This window comes from Priapulus caudatus, unplaced genomic scaffold (assembly GCF_000485595.1).
Source record: "Priapulus caudatus unplaced genomic scaffold, Priapulus_caudatus-5.0.1 Scaffold221, whole genome shotgun sequence".
Lineage (NCBI taxonomy): Eukaryota > Metazoa > Priapulida > Priapulimorpha > Priapulimorphida > Priapulidae > Priapulus > Priapulus caudatus.
The window spans coordinates 214,594-225,870 of NW_014577282.1; the positions used below are offsets into that span (position 1 = coordinate 214,594).

Here is an 11,277-nt window from a genome sequence, read left to right on the forward strand (position 1 = left end):
ATTATTGTTTTGTACATTAAAAGCAAGACGATGTTGATGTACTAATTTGTTATGAGTTTCCTTTATTTACAAAAGTGCCTTGGTGCCCTTCTCATTTTGAGAGTTGCCTTGGTGCCTTTTAAAATTGCCTCTGTGCCCTTCCATTTTAGAGAAAATTCAAGGCGATTTCTCACGTGCCCTAAAAAATTGCCTTGCCCTTCTCGTCGCTTAATTCGAGCCCTGCATAAATATATATATACGCAGACACGCGCAAATATTACGTACACGTAATATATACACGTATACATATATACGCATACACTGCAAATGTACGTACACGTAATATATACATGTATACATATATACGCAGACACCGCAAATATACGTACACGTAATATATACATGTATAAATATATACGCATACACTGCAAATGTACGTACACGTAATATATACATGTATACATATATACGCAGAGACTGCAAATATACGTACATGTAATATATACATGTATAAATATATACGCATAACACTGCAATGTACGTACACGTTAATATATATCATGTATACATAATACGGCAGAGACTGCAAATAACGTACATGTAATATATACATGTATACATATATACAGAACCTGCCAACCCCATTGATGATCATCAGTAATAATGATTGGATTTTTCCGTAACAAATAGGCATTTGTAGTAACACCGTGATTTAATTTTACTCTCAGGGTGATTGCTGAAATAGCCTTCAGTGCGGTACTACTTTCCTGGATCCGTGACGTCATTCAAAATGGCTGCGCCCATAAACCAGACAGACGAGCGGCATAACACACATAAATTTACCATTTTCAGTGAGTACGTTACGTTTTAAGAGCTATTAGTCTAAATCTACAGACCAGTAGTCATGTTAGCATGATAATAGTTGATTTTACACTGTGTTTATTTCTTTTTTTTTTGCATTAAAAAATATAAATTTCAGAGATTCTTGCTGTCCGTAATTTTTCGAGGTCGTCCGTAACACCGTAATTTGATTCGCGTCCGTAACAAATTACGGGCAATACGTAACAGTTGGCAGGTCTGTATATACGCAGAGACTGCAAACTGTACGTACACAGTAATATATACATGTATACATATATACGCAGAGAACTGGGTTGGATTTTCAGGGGCAGTACGGCAATTGATAGGGGCACCGACGGCAATTGCCGTCGGTGCCGTCGGTTAATTCGAGCCCTGTATATATGTATATATTACATGTACGTATATTTGCGGTGTGTCTGCTGCAGTGCTCAACCAGCTCGAGGACCTGTTGAGCGACATCAAGAACGACGCGCAGAAGCTGCCGGCGACTCTCGCCAAGGTGCAGCCTGTCACGCAGCGGCTGCACATGTCCGAGCGAAACATACTCTCCAAGCTGGCCACGCAGTCGCCGCCGCCGCCCGCGACAACGACGACGACGTCCGCCGCCGCCACCACCACCACTGGCGCCACTGCTGCCACGTCGTCAGAGGTTAGTAGCGAGGTTGGGTGCGGGAGGGGGCGCGGTGGTAGAGTAGGTGATTCTTATGTGCAGATAGGGTGCGGTACAGTAATGAGGGGGGGGGCGTTGTGTGCGGGTTGTGCTAGGCGGGGAGTGACGCGTATTGGGAAGGCGTTTGTTCGTGATAATAATACCAGCAATGATGAACAACAGATACTACCATCGTACGTGTGCGTTGGCGTGATGCGTGTAGTGTGGTGAGGAGCCGCTGCTAACGATGACGAGTGTGGCTAACGAGAGCCGTTGCTAACGATGTTGCGTTGTTTTACAGAGCTCCAGCTCGCCCACGGCAGGGCCGTTCCTGCAGGGCACCGCGAAACCCGTGCAAACCACGAGAACACATTCCCCGGAGACTTCCGGAAGTGCGGCCGGTAGGTGTCGCAACGCGATGCAGCGTCCGTCTGTTTTCGTAGTAACCGGGTGACAGCGGTAAGGGCTGCAGAGAGGATTAGCTGGCGTTCTGTAGGTGGGGTGGGTGATGGGAGGGGTATAGATTTTGGCGCAGTGTTTTTGCACGTCGTGAGGTTGACTTGTCATTGTTAACTTGTCGTTAGCGTTATGCTGTCATTGCAAAAGGTTTTTCAGCTGCTTCCATAAATGGTGAAATCTAGATAGTGTTCTGAACATGCGGTTTTTGTGGATGGGTGGGAGTGGGGGAACGGATGGTTAGATTGGTGGATGGGAGTTGGGGGGTGCAGGGTTCTCCCCAGGATGAAATTCAAACAGGCGGGGGAGGGGAGGCGTAGCGCGGGTGAGGCGCGGGGAAACTTAGTGGGGGTCCGGCGGCGGGCGCTGTATTTTTTTACCGCTACGACTATTAATGCGTAAAATCGCCACCTCACACCATAGACCGCCGTATTTGGCCGCGCTTCTCTAGTATTATATAGATAGCCGCACGTCCGCGCTGTACAGTTTCAGCTGACAGTGCTTCAACTTTGTATTCGCCAGGTTAACTGCTGTACTTGTCTTGCAGTGCCCATGCCTGGTGACCGCGTAAAAATACACGCCGCAACGTCGGACTGTCCTGCCTCGCAACCGGCACATTCCTTGACGACTGTCGCATTCCCGCGCCTGGCAAACTTTTATCTGTTTGGCGTGCCGCAATTTGAAACGGCCGGCGGAGGGGTAATTTAAACGGCCCGCAACGCATTCAAACGGGGCAGTTTTCGCCAAACGGGGCACGCGCGCCCCGTCTTTCCCGCAACGTAGGCGAGAACCCTGCGGCCGTGCGCTCTGGCGAGCTGCTGCGGCAGCTGACCTGCCGCGCGAGTGCCGTGTCGCGCATGGATGGGGAAGCTTGCGGACGTGGATGGTCCGTGGATGCGATGCGGAGCGCGGACCCGTCGGGGGCTCCCCCACGTGGTCGTGCGCATGCGATGGCTGGCAAGCCTGCCGCGAGTGACCTCGCCGATGGCATGCGTAGCTCGCGGCGAGTGTGTGCGCTACGTGGATGCGATGGAAGCCTGGAGGCGACGTGCCGGTGCCGTGGATGGATGCCTGCTGGGAGTAGGATAACAATACCTACAAGTGGCCGTCGCGCAAAATGGATGCGAAGCTGCGGCGACGGTGTGTGGACTAGGCGCATGGCTAGCTTGCGCGGAGTGTGTGGACCGGCAGGTTGGCCATGCGATGGAAGCTGGGGACGGCCACGTGCCGGCTGGATGGCTAGCTGGGGCAGTGCCGGTAGGTGGCATGCGATGGCAAGCTGGGCTGGGCGCCCGGCGTCCGCAGCGTGGCGTGTGGTGGATGGATCGAGCCTGACGGGCAGTGGCCTCCGTGGGGTGTGGCAGGGTAGCCTGGGGGAGTGGTGGTGGGATGCGTGGAAGCTGCTGGGACCCCCAGTGGCCGGTGGGTGGATCGGGTCTAGCTGGCCGGACCGTGGCCCGTGCGCTGTGGATTGGCCCATGGAAGCTGGGAGTGGCTGGTGGTCAGTGGATGGATGTCGAAGCTGCCGGGACGTGCTAGTGGAATGGCATGCGCGTAAGCTGCCGGCGCGTGGCCGTGGGTGATGGTGCGTACGCTTGCCGCCGGGCGCCCGGCGGCCCGCGGGCGACAGCTCGATAGCCGGGCGTGCGTGTGGCGGATGGATGGAAGCCTGGGGCAGTGTGCTGATGGATGGTAGCCTGCGCGGCGATCGGGTGTGGATGCGATGCGAAGCTGCGGGAGCTGGGTGGTCGTGGATGGATGCGAAGCTTGCGGGAGTGTCGCTGGCATGGACTGGCGCTAGCTTGGGGCTCGTGGGTGGCGTGGCATGGCATGCGAAGCTGGGATCCGTGCGTGGGATGCCGATTGGTTAGCTGTCTGGGCCCGCTGCGTGTGCGGTGGCCATGGCATGCGAAGCTGCTGGCCGCAGCTGGGTGGCGTGGCATGGATGCAGAAGCTGGTGGGAGTGCGTGATGGCTGCGCATGGTTAGCCTGCGGGCCCTGGTGCGTGTGGGTGCGATGGATGAAAGCTGCCGGGAGCTGGTCCGGGATCGGATCCGGTAGCTTGAGGCGCCGTGGGTGGGTGGCATGGAATGGCACAGCTGCGGGACGTGGCTGTGGCGTCGTGATGGATGCGATGGTACTGGCCGGGCAGTGGGTGCCGTGTGGCATGGATGCGCAGGGCTGGGGACGCGGTGGCCACCGGCTGCCATGGCATGGAAAGCTTGCTTTCGGTCCGAACCCCTACCGCTGCTCCTCTCACTTCTTGTCGGCATGGCATCAGGTAGCTGGGGAGCCGCATGGCCGCCAGGCAGCTGCCTTGGTGTGGACGTCGGCATGCCGCCATGGAAGCTGCGGACGTGTCTTGTGGATGGCGATGGTACTGCGTGGCGTGGTGGCGGTGCGCATGCCGCATGGGCAAGCCTTGCGCGGCAGCTGCTGTGGCTGCCGTCGTGCGATGCGATGATGCGCTAGCTGGTGGTGGGTGGCGTGGCATGGATGGAAGCTGTCACTGGGAGTGGCGTGGGGTGCGCACAATGGATGGAAGCTGGGGAGTTGTGTGATGGTCATGGTAGCTGGGCGCTGGCTGCGGTGGATGCGCATGGAAAGCTGGGGGGTGGGCTGGCGCCTGGATGGATGCCAAACAGGCGCGCGAACGGCCGGTGCGCTTGGATTGCTCCCAGATGCGACCTGGCATGGATGGATGGAAGCTGGGCAGTGGGTGTGGCCGGTAGCGCATGGATGGAAGCTCGGCGGCTGTCGGTGGTCCCCGCTGGGATGGCATGCCAAAAGCCGAACGCCGCGTGGTTAGATGGTGGATGGTCGCCATGGCAATGGCCATGGAAGCTCGCGGGACGTGGTTTGGTCGGCTCCCGTGGCATGGGATGGACATAGCCGATGCGACAGCTTGGGAAGTGGCCGTCGGGTGCGATCACCACGGCGCATGGAAGCTGCGGCGCAAGTGCGTCGGGCCAGGAGCCGGCCGCGAGTGGGTGCTCGGATGGATACGAGCTGGGCCGAGCGTGCGATGGCGCTGGCATGCGATGGAAGCCTGACGGGACCGTGGCGCGGCGCGTCCAGTGGTCCGTGGCATGGATGCGGAGAGCATGGGACTGTGGGTGGCGGTGGACATGCCGATGGAAAGCTCGGGGAGCTGGCGCTGGCGTGCATGATGGGCAGCTCGGGCGACGTGGGTGGCCACGGGGTCGTGCGGGATGGCGATAGAAGCTGCGGCGGAGTGCCCGTGCGGCTGGATGGATGGCAAGCCTGGCGCGACAGCTGATTCGTGCCCGTGGCATGGTTGAGCTGGGAGTTTGCCCTGGTCGGTGCTCTCGTGGCCATGGATGGCGAGCTGCCGGGACGTGGGTGCGCGGATGGCAGGATGGAAGCTGGGGAGTGGCTACGTGGTGTGCGATGGATGGAGCTGGGGACGTGGTACTTGTGGCGCGCGCCGCCCCGCTGGATGGCCGATAGAAGCTGCGGGCAGGTGCGTGGCGGTGGATTGGATGGAAGGCCTGCGGGAGTGCGCGGGTAAACCCGCCCCGTGCGGTGGCAATGCGTAGTGGCGGAGTGTCCCACGGGTGTGCGTGGATGGCATGGCCCAAGCTGCTCGGGCAGGAAGCGCTCTGTGGATGGAGCTGGCCGAAGTCAGTTGGGTGGCCATCGGATGCTAGCTGGGGAGTGTGCTGCGCATGGCATGCGTAGCTGCCGCCGGACCGTGGGTGGGTTCGGGATGCGTGAAGCTGTGGGAGTTGCCGTGGCCGTCGGATGGATGCCGGAAGCTGGGCGAGCTGGCGTGGGTGGCATCGGTATGACAGCCTGGGGAGTGGACTGATGGCCTGTCGATGCGACTGGCCGAGCTGGCGGAGTGGCACGTGGCCGTGGAATGGATGGAAGCTGGCGGATTGTGGCGTTTGGGTGGCATGGATGGCAAGCTGCTGCGGCCAGTGGGTGGCATGGACTAGAGCCTGCGGGCCAGCGCTGGGCCATTGGCTCGTGGATGGCATGGCGAGCTGCGAGCGAGTGGGCGTGGGGGGCATGCGAGGGCGAGGCTGTGGAGTGCGGTGCGGCGTGCGATGGTAGCGGGGAGTGGCCCACCCGCTGGGCGTGCGCATGGACTGGAAGCTGCTGCCACGGGATGTTCGTCGTGATGGCCAAGCCTGGCCGGAATGCAGGGCCACCCCCGCGCGAGCTGGTGGCTGTGGAATCGGATCCGGTAGCTGGGAGATGCTGTGCGCCGTGCGCATTGGATGCGAGCTGTGCGGAAGTGTGTGGACTGCGATGGTAGCTCGCGGCATGTGTGCGGGTGGATGGATGGAAGCTGTCCGGGAGCGTGTGGATGAGATGGCTAGCTGGGCTCCCCGGCCAGTGTGTGGCCCAGCCTGGCATGGCATGCGAAGCCTGGGGAGTGCGGTGCGCCGGTGGGCCATGGTAGCGCGGCGAGTGTGGGGTGCGAAGTGCGCATGGATGCGAAGCTGCGGGAGCTGCGGGCTCGTGGATGATGCGTAGCTGCAGGGAGTGTGTGCCGCGCTGGATGGCAATGCCGATGCAGTAGCCTGGGGAGTGGTGGGTGATGAGCAGGTAGCTGGGGAAGTGATGTGGCTCCGCTGGACCCATGGATGCGAAGCTGACGGGACGTGTGTGGATGGATGGTAGCGCCAAGTGATGTGTGCTGTGGATGGATGCGCAGTGGCCGTAGCCTCGCGGCAGTAGCGGTCCGATGGATGGCGAGCAAGCTGGGGAGGGGAATGGTCGTGGCCATGGATCGCGGAGCTCGGCGGCAGCTGTCCCTGTGGAGTGGCACTGGATGGGAGCCTGACGGGACGTGGCGTGGGTCGCGATTGCGATAGCCTGGGGTGTGCTGGGTGGCACTGGCATGCCAAGCTGAAGGGACCGTTGTTCGTGAATTGGATGGTAGCTCGGGGGGAGTGGTCCGTGGGCTGGTATGGATGACATGGTAGCTGGTCGGCCGTGGGCTTCTTTGTGGGTGGCATGGATGCCCGTAGCTGCTTGGGCGGTGGGGGGTGGCATGGGATGCGAAGCTGCGCGCGAGTGTTGTGTGCGATGAGATGGTAGCCTGTCCGCGGAGATGTCGTGACGCGTTCGGATGGATGGATGGTAGCTGGGCAGTCGCCCCCGCAATCGGCCCCGCGCATGCGCTGGGTGGTATGGCATGGACTAGCCTGGGCGCAGATGTCTCGAGTGGTATGGCATGGAAGCTGGCGGAGCTTGTGCGCATGGGATGGTAGCTGGGGAGTGTTGTGCGGTGGCCATGGCATGGATGCGCTTAGCTGGGATCCCACCGCAGACAGTGGTGTGGCGTGTGAATGGCATGCGTAGCTCGGCGGGACGTGGGTGGGTGCCATGGATGGGTAGCTGCGGGCAAGTGCTCGTGGCGTGGATGGATGAGAAGCTGTGGACGCTGTGTGGCCACTGCGCATGCGTAGCCTGTGGCGAGTGCTTCGTGGCGGTGGATGCGTATGGTAGCTCGGGCGCAGTGCTGTGGATGGAGATGGTACGCTGGGGCGTCAGTCGGTCTCACGTGGGTGCGCAATGCGATGGAAGCTGCCTCGGGAATGTGTGGCCAAGGATGGATAGCTGCGGATGTGCGGTGGATGGATGGCTAGCTGCCGCCGGCGTTGGGGGGGTCGGGATGGACTGGAAGCTGCGGGAGTGCCTCGATGGATTGTAGCTGGCGCCGTGCCTCCGCCTGGGCCTCGCGATGGGATGGAAGCTGGGCGAGTGCCCTCGTGGGTGGCATGGATGGAAGCTGGGGAGTGGCCGTCGGCTGCGATGCGCATGGATGCTGGGGACGTGAGAGTGGCCACCTCGTGGGATGAGATGGAAGCTGAGCGGTCACGCTGGGTGCGTGGATGCGATGGAAAGCTGGCGACTGTGCGCCGTGGCGTGCGATGGTTAGCTGCCGGCGTGGCGTGGGTGGGATGGTAGCTGTCTCGGTGCGCTACACCCCGTGGCGTGGCGTGGCATGGATGCAAAAGGCGGACACGTCGCTCGTGCTTGATATGCCGTGGTATGGCATGGATGGCATGCGAAGGCTGGCCGATGTGGTGGCAGTGCGATGGATGGCAAGGCTGGGGCGTGGGTGCCGGTGGATGGATGCGCCAAACAGGGAACGGCGGGTGCGTCCTGGCATTGGTGGAGCGATGGAATGGATAGGAAGCCTGGCCGGAGCGGGTGGCCGTGCGATCGGATGGCGAGCTGGCCGGAGTGGTCGTGACGTGATGGATGGCAAGCTGCGCGGCAGTGGGGCTGTGCATGGCATGGGGAGCTGGCCGGAACCGTGCGTGGCTGTGGCATGGCACTAGCAGCTGGGGGGCGATTGGGGCGCTGCGCGTGGAGGCGATAGAAGCTCGGGGACGTGCGTGGTGGTGGCACTGCATGCGAAGCGCGTAGGGACTGTGTCGTGATGGAATGCGAATAGCTGCCGGCGAGTGCGTACGTGCTCTGTGGATGGACTGCGTAGCTGACGGGAAGTTGTCCGTGCGCATGAGCATGGTTAGCTGCCGGGGCCGTGGCGTGGCGTGGATGCCGGATGGAAAGCGGCGAGTGGCCTTAAGTGGGTGGTGTGGTATGGCGCATGGCTAGCCCTGCGGGCAGCTAGTGTGGCGATGGATGCGGTAGCTGGGCGGTGGGTGGGCGCTGGTCCGCATGGCCCGCATGGAAGCTGCCGGCTGAACCGTGGCTCTAGCTGGGCCATGCGATGGATATGGCGAAAGCTGGGGCCACGTGGGTGGTGTTGGCATGCGTAGCTGGGGCGTGGCCGCGCCTGGTGGTGTGAGATGTAGCTGGGGCCGTGGGTGCGGTGGATGGATGCCAAACCAGCATCCACCCGGCACGGACCTGTGGCTTGCGATTCGCCGTGGATGCGCATGGATGGATGGAGTGCGGGCAGTCGCGCCTCATGACCCCCCGGTTGGGTGATGGATGGGAAGCTGTCCCGGGGCACGCGACCTTCAGGGGCCCGTGGCGTGGGTGCGCACTGCGAGTCGCAAACAGCCGGCTGCGGAACGGTGTAGGTTGGATTGCCGTGGCATGGAGGATGCGATGGAACTGGGAGTGGGTGGTCACACTTGGCGTGGATGGCATGCGGAGCTGGGGCAGTGGGCTGGAGTGCGCATTGCGCACTCGAAGCTGCTGGAGTGGGTGACGGTGGCATCGATGCGCGAGCTGGGCGAGTGGGTGGTCTTGCGTGGATGGATAGACGCTGGGGCACGCTTGCTCGTGCGCCAGTGGGCATGGATAGACAATGCTGTCGGCAGTGGCTCGTGGCCGGGGAGTGGATGCGAAGCTTGTCGGGCAGTGCGTGTGGCCTCCCGTGGATGGATGCGCTAGCTCGCCGGGCAGTGTGGTGCGATGGGATGGCTACGCTGCAGGCGCGTGGGTGGGTGGCATGCCGATGCCAGAAGCGGGGAGTGGCCTGTCCTGGGGGCCGGGTGCGACATGCGATGGCTAGCTGCGGCGCACGTGTGTGGAATGGCATGGTAGCTGCGGGCCGCTGGGCTGACGCCGTGGATGGAATGCGGCGTTATAGCCTGCGCGGGAGTGAGTGGAGTTGGATGGCTAGCTGGGAGTGCTCAGTGCGCCCCCTCGTGATGGATGGCAAGCCTGGGGCACCGTGGCTGGCGCTGCGCATGGCATGGAAGCCCTGGGGAGTGCTCCGGTGGGCCGTGTCGGATGCGTTAGCTGTGGGAGTGGCCCCTGTGGTCGGCATGCGATGGCAAAACAGGCTTTTCCGGCGAACGGCAGTGCGTTGGCCATGTGTTGAGCATGGCCATGGCATGCCCGATGCGCAGAGCATGCGGAGTGGCGTGGGCCGTGGGCATGGATGCCGAAGCTGCGGGACTGGCGTGCGCCGTTGCGATGGCTAAGCCTCGGGGAAGTGTCTCTGCTCGGGTGATGGCATGGCCCTAGCCTGCGGCGTCGTGGTCGTCGGTGCTCCTGGCCATGCGATTACGAAGCTCGCCGGACGTGTGTGGCCATGGCATGCGGGCTCTAGGCTGACCTCGCCTAGGCTCTCGACTGTAGTACGAGGTCGAATGGGGGAGATGTAGCTTCCCGGCCTGACGGCGGTGGCCTTACTCCCTAAACTAAATCCTTAACCTAACCATGACTTCAAGACTGATGAGCTTAGACCGTGTCCGATGGAAGCTGCCTACCAGGCGTACGCTTCGATATAGCTCGAACCCAGCTTGAGCCCAGCGGTACCCTCGATAGCTACCCTGGGCGGACATAGACCCTATGAGCCTTGCTTAGCCTTGCCCAATTTGTGCCTGGCCCTGATTAGCTCTAAAACGCTCAAATGTAATGCATGAGAAATGCACATCATTCACAGCGAATTAAGTGTGGAGCGTTGTAGTAGCCTGCGGGAGCGTCAGATGGCCATGCGCATCGCGCTAGCTGGGCGGTGCGCTGTGCGTCGGCATGCGATGCAAAGCAGACACACCGGGACAACGGCGTGCGTGGATTGGTGATGGTCATGGCATAATTAGGAATGGAAGCCTGGGCGAAGTGGGTGGCGTGGATGGATGGAAGCTGCCGGATGGCGTGCGTCGTAAGGATGGTAGCTCCGGAGTCGGCTGGGTGGCATGGCATGGGAGCTGCCTGAGGAGTGGGTGGATCCGTGGAATGGATAGAAAGCCTGCGGCGAGTGCTGTGGATGGATGCCGTAGCCTGTCCGGGAGGTGTGGAATGGATGGTAGCTGGCCGGGCACGTGCGCGTGGGTGGATGGCCCATGGCAAGCTGCGGGAGTGCGCGGTGGCGGCTGCGCATGGTGCTCGTCGCGCGAGTGCCCGCCGTGGTGATGGCCATGGGAGCTGGGGAGTGGGTCCGGCTCTTCGTCGGCATGTAGCTGGGTTTGAGCTGTGTGATGGATGCGTAGCTGGCGGCCAGTGGGTGAGCCGTGGATGGAATGGGAAGCTGCCGGCGACGTGGCTGCGGTGGATGCGTACTCGCGGGATGCTCGGCGCTGGCCGCGGTGGCGCCCGATTGGTAGCTGGGGAGTGTGGTGGGGTGGATGCTAGCTGGGCGACGTTGTGTGGGCTGGCCATGGATGGCAGCTGGCCCGGGCGATGGAGTGGCTGGATGGTAGCTGGGACGTGGCGCTGGTGATGAGATGAGTAGCCTCGGTCCGGCAGTGTCGTCGGGATGAGCATGCGTAGCACTGGCGCGAGTGCGGTGGCGTGGCATGGATGGAAGCCTGGCGGCGTGGCGTGAGGTGCCGACCCCATGGATCGCAAGCTGCCGGCCGGTGGCCTGTGGGGGCATGGAGCCCAAACAGCCCGGAACGGCGCCCGCCATGTTGGTATTGGCTGCT

At 61.4% G+C, this 11,277-nt stretch overlaps 1 protein-coding gene across 1 annotated transcript in view; it reads left to right on the forward strand.

The window, feature by feature from the left end:
• The window catches only part of LOC106807543 (chromodomain-helicase-DNA-binding protein 5-like), a gene marked incomplete at its 5' end in the record, with an annotated part of 40,142 nt that overhangs the window by 25,263 nt on the left and 3,602 nt on the right, over window positions 1–11,277 (forward strand). Inside the window, 2 exon segments of the mRNA XM_014809910.1 lie at window positions 1,266–1,489; window positions 1,791–1,948. Of these exon segments, the coding sequence (XP_014665396.1) occupies window positions 1,266–1,489; window positions 1,791–1,943 (377 nt within the window).